The sequence below is a fragment of the Urtica dioica genome, chromosome 8 (genome assembly GCF_054948205.1).
Source record: "Urtica dioica subsp. dioica isolate 48M chromosome 8, U.dioica_male_clone48M_v1_H2, whole genome shotgun sequence".
NCBI lineage: Eukaryota > Viridiplantae > Streptophyta > Magnoliopsida > Rosales > Urticaceae > Urtica > Urtica dioica.
This window is the reverse complement of record NC_142763.1, coordinates 13,140,853-13,155,751: the sequence shown is the minus strand read 5'-3', so window position 1 is coordinate 13,155,751 and position 14,899 is coordinate 13,140,853. Positions and strand designations below refer to the sequence as shown.

Below are 14,899 nucleotides of genomic sequence, written 5' to 3'. Positions count from 1 at the left end.
GGCTATGTTTTGCCACATATGGCTGCTTGCAATGGTATTTTATCTTTTTGCTTCCGGCTGCGGCCATACGTGGCTATATGCTGTATTTTCTCAGTCATTGAGGATTTCGGTCCAAATATTCATATGTTTCAAATATTTGGCGAGTAAAAACGCAATATCATGACTTGTGAGTTATGAGTCATATTTTTTTATAAAATTTCTCAAAAGAAAAGATATCATACGAATCTCCAGAGAGTTCAAGAAAAAGTGATTCTCATAATGCAAGAACTAAGCTATTCAGGCTGATCTATTTGCAGGTGGCAGATATATGGACAAACATTATTGTTGATTCTAGATTATTTAGGTTTTGGATGTCAATTTCGAATGGATCAGTTCATGTTTTGTTCTTGAATTTGGGTTTGTTTCAGTTTTTCCGTGTCTAGGTCATCTTCTCCGGTGATATCCTAGACTAAACTGGGAACACGAAAATAATTTTTAAATTCAGGTTCTTACTTTTACTTTGCTAATATGCAGCTTGAGTTGGTGAAGCTAGATTTTGCGTTTTGAGTTGAGGAATATTTTCGGAAATTTTATTTATATTTGTAGTTGCTCTCTATTATTGACTACCATAATTCTTCGAAATGAAGTTGTTGTTAATAACGATCTGTATAACTTTTTTATTGGTACATGTTTTAATCTTCTCCAAGTTTATTGAAGAAATTAGCTAACGTTTTCTCTTCATTTCTTAATTCCTTTTATTTTTTCGTGTTGTAATTCAGTGATTTAATTGCCTCGGTGGACCTTGATAGAACAAATTAAAATGACGATATTTATTAATCCCATTAGCAAAACACCGCGATGATTCAAGCTTGGATGCTGAATCAAAGCTCTCGGATGCTATTAAATATTTTTCATAATTTATAAAAAAATGTATATTGCTGATATTTTTTTTTCTTTCAGTGTTTTGGGTTCTGCACACATAAAAGGGTGAGATTGTATTCAGGGTCTCGGCGGAGTTGAATTACTTAAAATTAGATAATTACATTGAAATATCTAATTAATATCGTTGCCAATTATTACCTAAATTTATCACGTGCGTAACCATTTGCTAATTAAGAATTAGAGGAAAATCCAACTGAGGATTATCCAATCAAAGATTAGTCTTGCCAATATTTGCTTCTTTAAAAAAAAAAAAAAAATCCGCGTGACAAAATATTTTTTCACATGACAATATTTTTCTCATGTGACAAAATACTTTATAGGTTATGCATTCAGTTCATTTTGACGGATGGTTCAAAGAAGTTCGAAGCTGCGTGCTTTGATTACACTGTTGCAAAAATGTTTTCATGTAAGACTTCACAAATATCCAACATTTCGGAGCAAGTAAAACAATATATAAAAAAATGTTTTGCTTATCTAAAAATTTTGTAATAATTTACAAAATTAATCGTTATTCACATTTGCAACATTAGAGTTCACAAAAAATCTTCTTTGAAAGGCCACTATTCTAGGCCAAAGAAGCTATCACAAAAGCATTCCATATTCAAGACACGAAAATTCTAAATTCAATAGGAATGCAACACGATTTCACCGTTAGTCAAGTTTACAAGCTCACTGAACTTAATTTTATCGACCAAGAATTGGAAAACAAAGATGATGATCACTCATCTGCAACATCCACCTCTAACAAAAAACTTAGGCTTTGATTAAACTATTTTTTTATTTTATTTAAAGGACATCATGTATTTTCTATGCTATTTACTTTTTTTCATCTATATTTTATTATAGTATTTTGTGATTGTGTATGTTTATTGAAAAATTATGAGAAACATTTACTTTATTTATTTATTTATGAATATGAGACTAAGTATTTAAAATTCGTTAATTAAGTAACTTTGATTAATTTTAAATTATATTTTTTTAAGTAAATCCTTATTAACCACGTGCGTAGCACGTGTTACTATCTAGTATATATATATATATATATATATATATATACTCGTATTCACAGCTCTCTGCCTTCTCAATAACTATATATAAGGTACGCATGTTTTCGATTTCAGATCCACTTAATTGTTATCCCCAACTTTGAAAATTCGACTTATATTACGCCAAATTTCGTACATTTTTGCCGCTGTAATTGGACACAGTTTTCGTTAAAACCCTGGGATTTGCACTCACATCAACATGGAAAAATCGTTCAGTTTCACATTTGAGTACGAAGATCTTCCGTTTTTGCCGACGCGTTCTTTCATTTATTGTTTTTTTTAATTATTATTAAAATTTAAAGGTCATAATAAATCAGTGTCTCTCAGTTCCACTCTGCGATGGCGACACACTCGTAGCTGGCAATTTGTCGGTGCATTCTTTCTTTGCGCGTTTTCGCTTTGCTTTTTTTCTTTTTTCTTTTATTCATATTTCATTTTACTTTTCGGTTTCCCTATCTACCCTTTAAATCCTTATCTCCGTCACAAGAATCACAACAACGTCAGCTTTCAGTAAACTGGTTTGGATCTGAATCTTGATTCCATTTATAAGCTTCTGGTTCTTTAGCGTTAGTTGTTTTTTATATCTAACACCTATCAGTAAGAGGTTTGATTAGACTATGTTGAGATAAGAATGCCATTTTCTCATTATCTGATTTGGCATATATAAATGAAGTTGCTTGCGTCTAATATATACTGCTTTTGGTTAGTGGAACGAATTTCAGTGTACTAAATCTTAGTCCGAATTATTGCAGTGTGACTTTGTTTGCAAAGAAGAACTGGAAACTAATCTTTGATTAGTTGGAACCGGATTAGCTCATCTGACCGGAGATATTTCGACAACTATTTCATTGTGTGTCTCTCAAGCTAGATCTGTTTTTGAGCTTTTGATATATTCTCTTTGGCTCTTGATGTTATAGTCGGACTAGTTTAGATACTAAAAATGTCGAGGGGGAGAGCTGAAGGGGGTCAAAATAGACGCTTGGTTACTTTGATATTAGTTTTGGTGGGGATTTGTTGCGTCGCATATGTAGTTTCTCGAAAAAGCGGCTCGTCCGCGTTGGAGTACGGAAATAAATCGCTGAAAAAGTTCAGTTCTTATTTGGGTTCCGATGATGATGCTGTTGCCGAGGAGCTTCCATCGATGCTCGGTGAGGATGGAAATATTGGTTTTATACCGAAGAGCTTTCCGGTGAGTTAACGATCGGGGTTTTTTTTATTTAGTTTTTCGTAGGCTTGTTTGATTTTGCTTTCCGGTTTTAACTAATCTTTCTGTTTCTGTGTCGAAGGTGTGCGATGATCGGCACTCGGAGCTGATTCCTTGTCTGGACAGAAATCTTATTTACCAAATGAGGATGAAGCTTGATCTTTCGTTGATGGAGCATTATGAGAGACATTGCCCGCTTCCTGAAAGGCGATTCAATTGCTTAATCCCTCCTCCGCACGGATATAAGGTGATTTATGGCTGATGAGAGTGAACGAGCTTTGATTGTTTACTGAAATGTACTAATGTGATGTTTTTTAATCCTGATCTTTTACGGAAACAGATTCCCATCAAGTGGCCGAAAAGCAGAGATGAGGTATGGAAAGCAAATATCCCACATACCCACCTCGCCACTGAGAAGTCTGACCAGAACTGGATGGTTGTCAAAGGCGAAAGGATTAATTTCCCGGGAGGAGGAACTCACTTCCATTACGGAGCTGCCAAATACATTGCGTCCATGGCTAACGTAAGTAAATTGGAAAAGAAAAGATTGAACGATTCGCATCCTATTTGCACCTTTTTTATTTTTTTATTATTAATGATCTGCTCGCTTTACTCTGGCAGATGCTTGAATTTCCAAAAGACAATTTAAACAACGGTGGCAAAATCCGAACAGTCCTTGATGTTGGTTGCGGAGTAGCTAGCTTCGGCGCGTACCTTCTCTCTTCCGATATCATTACAATGTCTTTGGCACCGAACGACGTTCACCAGAACCAGATCCAGTTTGCCTTGGAGAGAGGAATCCCAGCTTATCTCGGCGTTCTGGGGACGAAGAGACTCCCGTATCCGAGCAGATCCTTCGAGCTTGCTCATTGTTCTCGTTGCAGAATCGATTGGCTTCAGAGGGACGGAATCCTTCTTCTCGAGCTAGACAGGGTTCTGAGGCCGGGAGGTTATTTTGCCTACTCGTCCCCGGAAGCCTATGCTCAGGACGAAGAGGATCTCAGAATATGGAAAGAGATGAGTACCCTTGTGGAGCGCATGTGCTGGAAAATAGCTTCCAAGAAGAACCAAACTGTAATTTGGGAAAAGCCATTGACCAATGATTGTTACAACGCAAGAGATCACGGGACGCTGCCTCCAATGTGCAAATCAAGCAGCGATCCGGATGCTGTCGCGGGCGTGAATATGGAGGCTTGTATCACGCCGTACTCTGAGCGTAAGTGTTATATTAATTTATTGTAGTGGTATGATTTTATGGATAAAATAATGGGGATCTATACTACTTAATTACGTATCTTGCAACATAGATTAGAGTTGTCGCCCTTAGATGAGGTAACTGCTAGAGACCCGAAAGGTTGAATGGTAATGGGCTAACTTGATTTAAGTTCATTTGGGGATCATTGTAAAAAAAAATTGACACGTTTTTATGAATCCGAATGCAGTGTTTTCTTCTTAATTAATCACGGTTAATTAAAGATATACCACGTATGGGAATTAGACATTGAGAACTGGAATATTAATCCAACATATTTCTATAGTAATTTACTTGTTTGATTCCATTAACAAATAAGAGGTTAGGAGAAGTTTGTCAATTTTTTTATTTTACTTTCCAAAATGGTAGAGTAGTATAATTGTGAGAAATTGGTTCACCTCGAATAATGAACTGGGTTTATCAATAAATTTTCCATTTGCGCTTCTTAAGTCTCCGGGGCTGTATCAGTAACATGGTTCTGTAACCAATGATTTTGACAGGAAGTTTACATAACTATACCCCATTCATCTAAATTTAGGCTTGCATAATCATTATTTGAGTAGCATCGAGATTTTTAAAGAATTTGATCACTTGGTTGTTTGAATTCTTCAGAAAACCACAAAGCAAAAGGAAGTGGTTTGGCTCCTTGGCCGGCTCGCCTTACCACTCCACCGCCCCGTCTAGCTGACTTTGGCTACTCCAATGATTACTTCAATAAGGACACGGTAATTAATTCAAACTTCATATTCCATCTGTGCATATCATTTCAAGTAAAGTCTGCAAGTAGAAACCCAACAAGATCATGACAAAAAAAAAATATCGCGGTTCAGGAGGCGTGGCAGCAAAGAGTCGAAAAATACTGGAGCCTTTTGAAACCGAAAATTGAGTCCAACACAATCAGGAATGTGATGGACATGAAGGCCAACATTGGCTCATTCGCAGCCGCTTTGAAAAACGAAGATGTGTGGGTTATGAACACAGTGTCCGATGATGCACCTAACACGCTCAAAGTCATATACGACAGAGGCCTCATCGGTGCTGTACACAACTGGTATTTGTCAAGCAGTCGATGCACTACTTTTGGGTATTTAAGAAAGTCCATGTTTTCATTAAATTTTTTTTTTTTTGGGCAGGTGTGAAGCCTTCTCAACGTACCCTAGAACATACGATCTAGTCCATGCGGGCGATATTTTCTCGGACATCGAAAGCAAGAGCTGCAGTGCAGTGGATCTTCTGATCGAGATTGACCGGATACTCCGGCCAAAGGGCTTCATCATCGTTTGCGACAAGCAGAGGATTGTGGACTATGTGAAGAGCTACTTAAAATCACTGCATTGGGAAATAGTGGGCACGGCTAAAGAGTCAGAGCATAGCGAGGACAACACGGTTCTCGTCATCCAAAAGAAGATGTGGCGCACGAGCGAGAGCGTGAGGGAGACTGAATAGTCGGGTTTTTCTTCACCCACTTTTTCTTTTCTTATCACGTCATCTCGGTTGTTGTCTTTAGTGATGTAGCATTTGGGACTTTGATTTTTGGGTTTTTATCACTATTTTTAATAGCGGTATTCATATTCATTTGAGTAAACGGAATTACGTTACTCAATATGATTACTATTGTTTTGTAAGTGTACGAAATATTCCTTCATACATGGCTGGGATGATAGCTCTGTTTTAAGAAATAAGTTTTTTTTTATTTAATTTTTTGTTCTGTTGTTGATTATGTATACGGTTGTGTTAACACGATTTTAAAAATTTTGAAGGGTAATTTATTTATTGTAATGGTTTGTTTTCCCTTACTATTTTTTTCACTTTGATGTCCAAAATATGTACGAAATCTTTTATTTTGATTATAGAGGTTTGAATTTTATTCGTGATTTTCTCTCGTTGCTAAAGCAAAGATCAACTTTCAAATTAAGACAAAAATATTGTTAATGGAGCCAAACTTTTTTATATGCTATTGGGTTTGAGTGCCTGCTTTTGATCTAATCGGATTGCATATTATTCGATAGGCAGACTCTCATCAAGATATCCATTTAGGACAGTCTCACTCACTCTTATTTAGATGTGCTCAGAAAATTGAGGGATCGCACTTTCACTCACTATGCTTTTGTTTCTTGTCCCCCAAGCTTTTCAACATGTCATCGTTGAGGGATCGCAACTTAAAACTGAACCTAAAAGAAAATGACTAGATATTTAGTCATATCGTTGATAAGCTTGGTAATCTTATAGAAGAAACAAACTTTATATAATCATATATTTGAAAAAGAAGTATACTAGATGGAGGGTCTAGTATATATATAATCATATTTATATGTTTGCTATTTAGTTAACTTTTAGTAAATATTTGTTAAATAATCAATTTTTGTGTAATCAATTGTAAATAGTTGTAACCGTAATAAAGATTGGCTGTTTATCAAATGGTTATCCAAAAGTTGGCCAAATAGCAATCTAAATGTGTAAATATGACTAATTTGCTGATTATTTGTATTTTATTTACATTTACACGGTTAACCATGAGTTTAACATAAACAGTTAAATTGACCGTTTGATTAATTTTAATCCGGTTTAAAGCTTATATTGCCGGACTTTTTAATTGTTGGTTAATCACATCTTAAATCTGAACAATTAATTTTGAACTTCATTTCTAACCCCCTCGGCATTTTCTAGATTCTAAACACAGCCAAATTAAAAGTTTTGCCTTTTGTGCTTGGATTAAACAAGGAATCAGAGTTCCTGCAGTAAACGGTCACATTTATGCCTCAGAAGTCAGAACTACGTGCTTGTCCGAATCCACGCGCATATAGTGAGTGAAGAAATAAAACTATCTGACATATGAGAGTGAAGATATTTTCTCCTTATAAAGTTGACCTCTCCTCTAATTGCTCAACCAAAGGTGTGCAAAAATCCAAGGCAGTGAAAACAGCTTGCTGTTGCTATATTGTGTTACAACATTCATACCAGATTATAATAATTATACGCAAACAGTGCTACAAAATTTGTGATAACTAACACCCCGCTCTTACTCTAGAAGCTATGACTAGTTGACTTTCTCAAGCAGATTTCAACTTGTTTGACGTGGAGGCCAGGTGGGCAAGAATTCTGTGTCCCACAAAAAGCAAGAATGTTGCCAAGAAGCCGAGCACTTTGAGCGTCGTAAACAGGTCAAACTGTGACGGTTAAGGGGGAAAAAAAGGGTTAGGCTGTTGATCTCGTTTAACAATGTCAAGCAAGGGTGACTAGACTAGTAAAGATGAGATCTTTTATACTGATTCTAAAAAGGTAAAGTATTATTAAAGTTCCAGTCCTGAAACAAGCAATAGATAGTGGGACTATAAGCTTTACCTTCAACCAGAAGAGCGCGTACAGTACGAGAACTGCTCCTATGCCAAGATGGAAGAGGATAGCGAATATGGATGGTACGGCTGAAGATGGGAAGTTCTTGAAATTTACCCCCAGACGTAACAGCTGCCACGAAAAAATAAATTAACTACATCAGGGCAAAAGAGAGGGACTTGGGGAAATAAAGCACAGAGCGTGAGCAAAGAAAGTTAATATTAAGGGTAGCCAAAATAACTAATAATAGACAGTGACCAAAACATAAAGCCAGAGCAGAAAATTGTATATTTAGAAGGGAGAGAAAGCATATCTAGAAGAAAAGCCATAAAGAACAATGGTATTACACTCACTTTTAACTAATTCATTTAAAGACCATCAGACCAAGTCATAAATAAGAAAACTGAAATACGACAGTAGCGGTTAGCCAAAAAAAATAATATAGAAACAATGTGCAAGTTGATCATTTAACTAAACCTTTGTAACTTAAAATGATAACAACAAACCGGAAAGGCAAGGGTTCATCACATGAAAAATTTCAGGTCCAGATGCAAAGAGGCAAAAGCTAATTCTTCTGAAATCAATATTTTATGAACATGCTTTACAAAAAAAAAAAAAAAAAAGTTTCGAGTAGGCGTACGATGTCAAATTCACTTAACAACTAAACCGACTTTGAGCAAACATATATTAGGGCAAGACCAAAGAGTTTCAAGAGGCACATGGGAGAGTATGAGACCTACCCCAATAAAAAATACGAGCAGTGGAATGAACGTAAGACCCAAGAAAACAAGAGAGAGCTCCTTTTGTGGTCGCTTTTCTGGAACCCTGAATATATGGCTAATCTCAGCTTTGGGTCCGAATCGTGAGTAAAGATCAGTGGGCCGCACTGGGGGGCGAGGGGCCTTTTCAGGGGCTTCGGGCAGATCCAAATCGATCTTGCCAATAGCCTTAAAGAAAGAGTTCTCCTGAAAGAGAGACAAATTTCTTTCAATTGTTAAAAACCAAAAACATGGTTTGGATATCTTCAGCTATCCGATACTTACCATTACAGCATCACCAACAGTCAGCTCGATGTCGTAGCTGCCAGATAGATAGTAGAACTTCTCAACCAACCTAAGAAAATCCTGCAAGACAAAAAAATAAACTAAATAAATACAATTCCTACTTGATTAGCTTCCACAAGGATACTTTCTCTAAGAGAACAACGAATAATATCCATCAGTCACTAAACCAGGCTTAGCGCTAGAAGGGTAACACCAGAGGACGTTTTAAAGATTGGGATGACTTCAGTTAATTTTTTTTCCAGGTGTCCACTATGTCCCTTAATTCATGTTGGTCGTTCGAGTTCAAAGCAATAATAAAGACCTAAGAGAGTCCCTGATGTCATATCAATTTTTTTTCCAATTATTACAGTCGCATAAATCTCAAAACCCTGTAGAGCGTTGTGTGGCACACAGTCGTTTGTTTTCAAATAACTGGTAGAGGAAAAGATGGCCTTAGATCCAAGAAACTTAACCAGAAGAATCTCAAACTTCTTGCCGGAGTTTCCAACCACAAATATATGCTCCACATTGCTTTCATGTGTCAACTTGAGAAACGCCTGCAGCCGAAACAGTTTGTAGTCACTATGAGGGGAAAATGGTAAATTCATGAACAGACAGATAGGGATACCAACCTGATGAGGCTTAAAAGCATTCCCATGAGGAGAAGTTAGTTGAAAGGACAGTCGCAACTTTTGAAGGTGGTTTGCTGACAAGGAGACGACACCTTCTCCAGCTAAATCTAGCCTGGTGGTCAATGGCCACATCATTTAAAGCAGAATAGAAGTCAGAGGGCTTACGTAATTGTTGTATCATGATAAAAATTTAAAATAAAATAAAAATACAAATAAAAACATACTAGCTAAAAGAGAAACAAATAGGGGACAAGAATGCTCACTTGTTCTGGAATTCCACACTGCCAAGGTCACTATCAAGTACTGAGATTTCTGAGTTGGCAACACCGATAATTCCTGTGACAAATACTGATACTCGAGTCTGACGCCCAGTTGCATACACTTTCTTGTGCTCCAAGTCATGAAGAACCACCTAAACAAGAAGTTGGATTATATGAGCAAGAGCAACAAACGCAAAACAAGATGAAGGCAAGCATTTAATGTCTCCCACTCCTATAAATAAAAGACCTACAGATATACCTCAAAAACAAACACATATCTCCCAACGTCAATGGTGTTTGGCAAATCCAAAGTGTGTGACGAACTGTCGGAGTCGAACTTGAGTTCCTGTGTCACATTAATGGAAATTTTATTTGGTGCAAGATCATATTATCAAAATGTAGCAAAAGGATTAATGAAGTAAATATCTAATTAATAGGATGACAATGAGACGAAGGAAAGTAGTATTAAAGCCAACCTGACTCTCAATTATCGAACTTTCTTTTGAGCCAGAGCTGGAAGCTTGAACCAGCTTCACTGTCAGCGGAGGTGCATGTGAACCAAGAACTGTATTTACTTTTACCTGAACATAGATAATAAACTTAAACATCAGGAGTGAAGAATGAGAAATAAGCCCTAAGAAAGCTAACGCAGAAATGTCTCATCTTACACAAAACTACATTATCTGTGGGAAACAAATATCAAAGGTGCCACCCTGATGATTTTTAAAATGCAGACCAGTGCACAACAGGATTAGCATATAAATTCGGACAATTACAGCTGATATGAAGTAGAACAGATAAGTGAATTAAGCACATGCAGTTAGAAATTTAGAACCTTATCAAATATTCATAGTAGAAGATAAATGAGTTAAATCTCAAACACATTTTCTTGAATAACACCAAAATACAATTAGAGTTCTTAAATCTGGGAATTATTTTGGAGACAGGAAAGCATTTTCTATTTCATTTAGATGTTTAGAACAGGCAAGCTTTGTAGCTTAACACCAGAACTAGAGTGGCGTATACAAATTTGTTGACCTCATATTTTTCACAGATCAAACAAAAATGATTATGCAAAGTGTCGTGAGATACTGAATGGTCAAACGCTTGATTGCAAAGATGTTAAGTGTGGAAACACCTTGAGCTGGTCCTTCTTAGAAACGGAAAGTACAGTAGCTGGAAGCGATAAAATCAGGGGGACAGAAACCCTGCACCATACATGAAATCAGCTTAATGATTAAGAATAAATTTAACAAGTACATGGGCTAGTACATTTTATGTCTCGGAGCTTAATCTTAAAGTAATCTATACTTTAAAATTTCTCAATCAATAATGATTGAGTAATTTACAGCCTTTCACGAAACTTACCTATTATTTTCAAGACAAGCTAACGCCTCTATTTGGTTAAAGAAATCCTTTGCATCACCAGGAATCCCAATGCCAAGAAAGAACTTAGCCAAACCAAGTAACTTCTCCCCTGAGACCTGTAAAATAAGCACAAGTGTTAAAACCTTTTTAAGTGCTAAGAAAATCAGCCATGGAGCCTTTTTCTATCAATAACTTCCAGTGTTTTTGACTCTTATCTAGTTACCTTAATATTTCCAGAAGTTGCCTCTGCAAAGGCTGTGAGACCTTGAACAACCGAAGAGGTTGTCGAAAGAGGCCCACGGTGTTCGTGTGTGTCGACGACTTTTTCATCGAAATAAAAGGCACCATCATCTACATTAGATGGAAAAAGTGCCAGCCAAGTTTACGATTGACATCATAGCGTAAAAGTTAAAAGTGCTGAAATTATAAATTGGTTGGAAGAAGAACGAGAAACCGTGGTCACGTGGAGAACGTAACATCGCTTGGAAAATGTACACAATTCTAAAAGACATTTTACAACATGCAAGTTCATACCTAACCCGTACAAATTCTCCATCATGTACACCCAGTCTTATGCTAGAACCTTGTGTCTTGTGATGAATATATACGTATGCGTACACACACATGAAGACACACACACACACGCATATATATATATATATATATAATATATTTTATATATATATATATATATATAGAGAGAGAGAGAGAGAGAGAGATGCATGTACCATATTTCTCAATGCTGTCAAAAAGCTTCATTATGTCATTCTTCAATGTACCAATCTGTCATGTACCATAAATCATTAGCTTTACCACAAGAACAAACTGGAAGTCACAAAAACAGAAGTACCATACGCCACTAAGAGTAGTTCTTTTATCAGACAACATGGAATATTCTCACAAAGGTTATATGACTATATAAACCTAAAACATAAATGCCTGAAAGTGAATGTGGCAGAAAATAATCCAGAAAGAAGAAATTCTTGGTTTCTGGAATATAATAATACAATTCATAAAGACTAATGCTAAAACAAATAGTATACGTTTGTGATATTTCCAGGGATCTAACTATGTACCTACAAGTATGACAGTAGTCAAGCTGTTTGTTTGTACAAATCTAAACATTTCTTTTTTATAAATAACTAAAAGAAATAAGAAGGGCTTTATTACCATCGATTGGTCGATTTCAGAAGATGCCAACGAGACCACACTGGCAAGTGTTTTAAGTGCTAATCCTGCAGCATTATAAATAAATAGTTATATCACCAACCCAATTATCCAAAACCAGATATCTATAGTGCAACTTGTCTGTGTGAGATGTGTTGCAGCTTAAAAAAAATATCAGAATTGTCCTTCTGGCATTACCACCAGTCATACAATAGTGTAGGAAATACTATTTCTCCACTTTATTTTGAACTAATCGAATTATTTCTTAGCGGCAAAATATAGTAAGAAAAAAGATTAAAAGAAACACCGGGACTTTTACTGAAAGATAGTAAAAATAATTCCTGAGAAGTCTTCACCTGCAGCATAGGTGCTGGATTCAGGGTTACTTGAACTGTAGCGCCACCTTCCATCGCTCTGACTCAGGGCCTGTGATATCACACGACCAATAACGTAGAAATTTAGGTGAGAAAATATGTAAAACACCGAAGGATCAGCTCAGCTACAAAATGTCTCTTAACCTTGCAGATGAATACCAGGCCTGGTTAAAAAGCCTTCTCTGACATGTGCCAAGCCAGTAACGAGACTCAACCAATTCCCGAATCTAGATCACTAATCAGTGCTTAGAAACTAACCTTTACTGAACGGAAGATTCCATTAGCGTCGGTTAGAACTACATCAGCTTTTGAACTTTGACCCTGTATCATGAAGGGAAAGCATACTGTTTACAGCAAATAAAAAAAGTAGAGAGAAGAATAAGAAGAATGTGATGTTTCTCACTTAAGTGTTTATACATCACGACACATTTACAGAAAAAAAAAAAAAATAATAATAATAATAATAATTCTAACATCTACGCAAAATACAACGGTATAAGCACATGTTAAATTTCATTTTACCAACACATGGTTAAGAAAATGATAGCTGTCAACTGTACATAGAATAATCAAACATGAACTGCAAAGTCTAGGGCAAGATCAATCATTTAAAACCTACCTTAACGAGTTCCAGACTTCCAATTGAGTAGTAAAAGTCAAGCAAAGAGCTTGCACTGCTAATTATACCTTCAAGTCTTGGAATAATACCCTGCATAATGAAATAAACATTAGTAACATCCAAGCGGAATAGTAAAGTGTACAGGGTTATCACCCAAAATGTTATGACCTACAAGGAAATGAAAGTTGGCTTTCACACTCAATCGGCAATGAATTTGAAGCTTCAAAAAACATATCACTATAACAGGCTTAACAATACCTCGAAAACTTCCTCCTTTACTTTGCATTTCAATATGCCGTTAACCTTTAAGGCATGGAACAAATCCTTTGGCAACGACGTTGAGGATGCAAGAGTTTCAAGAACAGAATTACAAGTAGCGCTGCTAATATCAGGCTTCTTATCAGTTCCGAGAATCTCAAAGGATCTTAGGGCCTCAAATGCCTCTTCTAAACTGATAAGAGTTCAAACCAGTATTAGTTAGTCTTCTCAACGATCAAACTGTAAAGAATCAAACTTTTCGCAGGATGTACACAATACAACATATAAAAAAAATGTGTGAAAGGTTTCGAGCAACTCAATCATGAGCATAAGTCAAAACTAGAAGTGTACAAAAACTTGCAAGCAATCACAGTAACTTGACCGAAACGAAAGTATCTTAAATCGACTGCATTGAACCGACTATATTACATAATTTTTTCAATCTATCAGTGAAGATTAGGGTTCTAATTGACCTTCCAAAGGATCCATGAGCGGGCTTGAAAAGCTCCAAAGCGGCGGATCGATGAGCTTCTGTGATCGGCTGAAACACGGAAGCCGATTCGCAGATCGTCAACGCCAAAAACAGAACCAGAAATCCTCCTAGACTTCTGGCAGCCATTTCTGCAAGAAAACAAATCACAAACTTCAGATTACGCGGATACACATTTTACGTACAATATAATGCACTGTGAATCTACGATCTGGAACACCTAGGGTTCAGATCCAGAAGAGGGAGATCGTACGAGAAGCGATTTTGTCGGAAAATTACGAGTTGCGAATTGCGATTGAGAGAGTCTTCTCTTTACAAAGAAGGGACGACCAGTGAGGTGAGGAGAGTAAAATTAAAGAGAGACTCGTTGAGATTTAAGAGCTGTAATTACGGAAGTACCCTCCATGTGTGAGGAAAGGAAACTAGTTGGGAAAATTCTGAAAAATAAACTAGGGGGTAAGGAGATTAATTAAAATAGGAATTAATGACATTTTTTGTCCCTCGTCTTTGACCTCTTTAACACTTAGGTCCCTGATGAAAAAATTATGCAGTCTTGGCTCATTATGACCAGACAATTTTCATATTTGGTACTTCTGTTAATTTTTCTGTCCAAATTGCCGGATACGTGTCACGTACAAGTCACGCCTGCGATACAAGGAGGGTAATTATGTAATCTCGCTAATTTCAGTAATTCTTTCGTTTAATATTGTATTTTTGAAATTCAAAAAAATTAAATTAAATGTAAAAACTGATTCGATAAACAAAGAGGGAAAAATCAGAAATCAAAAATCGCAAAAACCCCAAAAAATTCACAGTGCAAATCGCCGAAGAAACGACGGACTATGGGCCGGAGGAAAGGTAAATCGCCGGCGAAGAAAGGAAGTACGACATCGACGGTGAAGAAAGGACGTATGAAATCCCCGGCGAAGAAA

The 14,899-nt window shown here is 36.5% G+C and overlaps 2 protein-coding genes across 5 annotated transcripts; one reads left to right on the top strand and one right to left on the bottom strand.

Moving 5' to 3' along the window:
- Positions 1-1,984: 1,984 nt before the first annotated feature.
- On the top strand, positions 1,985-6,294 carry LOC149388296 (putative methyltransferase PMT3). Of its 3 annotated transcripts, none has more exons than XM_089622103.1 (8): positions 1,985-2,020; positions 2,720-3,156; positions 3,254-3,418; positions 3,512-3,694; positions 3,793-4,387; positions 5,036-5,148; positions 5,254-5,474; positions 5,557-6,294. In XM_089622103.1, exons 2-8 carry the CDS (start codon positions 2,908-2,910, stop codon positions 5,867-5,869), a joined length of 1,839 nt encoding a protein of 612 aa, XP_089478229.1. In that variant the 5' UTR covers positions 1,985-2,020; positions 2,720-2,907; the 3' UTR covers positions 5,870-6,294. The 3 variants fall into 3 exon arrangements, with proteins under 3 accessions (XP_089478229.1, XP_089478230.1, XP_089478228.1); XM_089622104.1 differs by lacking the exon at positions 1,985-2,020 and adding an exon at positions 2,081-2,195; XM_089622102.1 differs by lacking the exon at positions 1,985-2,020 and adding an exon at positions 2,289-2,485.
- Positions 6,295-7,231: 937 nt separating this feature from the next.
- Positions 7,232-14,332, bottom strand: HAP6 (ribophorin II (RPN2) family protein). 2 transcript variants are annotated; one of them, XM_089623112.1, is made up of 20 exons: positions 14,221-14,332; positions 13,951-14,098; positions 13,478-13,670; positions 13,220-13,309; positions 12,859-12,921; positions 12,583-12,652; positions 12,230-12,294; positions 11,788-11,842; positions 11,283-11,410; positions 11,060-11,175; positions 10,830-10,899; positions 10,168-10,272; positions 9,951-10,037; positions 9,695-9,843; positions 9,432-9,543; positions 9,273-9,356; positions 8,800-8,880; positions 8,497-8,721; positions 7,766-7,888; positions 7,232-7,590 (listed from the first exon to the last, which is right to left on the bottom strand). In XM_089623112.1, the coding sequence occupies exons 2-20, from the start codon at positions 14,094-14,096 to the stop codon at positions 7,474-7,476; spliced, it is 2,079 nt and encodes a 692-aa protein (XP_089479238.1). In that variant the 5' UTR covers positions 14,097-14,098; positions 14,221-14,332; the 3' UTR covers positions 7,232-7,473. The 2 variants fall into 2 exon arrangements, with proteins under 2 accessions (XP_089479238.1, XP_089479239.1); XM_089623113.1 differs by having other exon boundaries at positions 14,188-14,310.
- Positions 14,333-14,899: the final 567 nt, after the last annotated feature.

What these genes read in the sequence shown, in the direction of transcription:
- LOC149388296 (XM_089622103.1), top strand. Translation starts at nt 2,908, where the DNA reads ATGTCGAGGGGGAGAGCTGAAGGGGGTCAAAATAGACGCTTGGTTACT. An exon ending in TTATACCGAAGAGCTTTCCG is followed by an intron (nt 3,157 to 3,253) that starts GTGAGTTAACGA and finishes TCTGTGTCGAAG; the next exon opens with GTGTGCGATGATCGGCACTC. An exon ending in ATCGGTGCTGTACACAACTG is followed by an intron (nt 5,475 to 5,556) that starts GTATTTGTCAAG and finishes TTTTTTGGGCAG; the next exon opens with GTGTGAAGCCTTCTCAACGT.
- HAP6 (XM_089623112.1), bottom strand. Translation starts at nt 14,096, where the DNA reads ATGGCTGCCAGAAGTCTAGGAGGATTTCTGGTTCTGTTTTTGGCGTTG. An exon ending in ATCCAGCACCTATGCTGCAG is followed by an intron (nt 12,295 to 12,582) that starts GTGAAGACTTCT and finishes ATAATGCTGCAG; the next exon opens with GATTAGCACTTAAAACACTT. An exon ending in AGTGTGGAATTCCAGAACAA is followed by an intron (nt 9,544 to 9,694) that starts GTGAGCATTCTT and finishes ATTGACCACCAG; the next exon opens with GCTAGATTTAGCTGGAGAAG.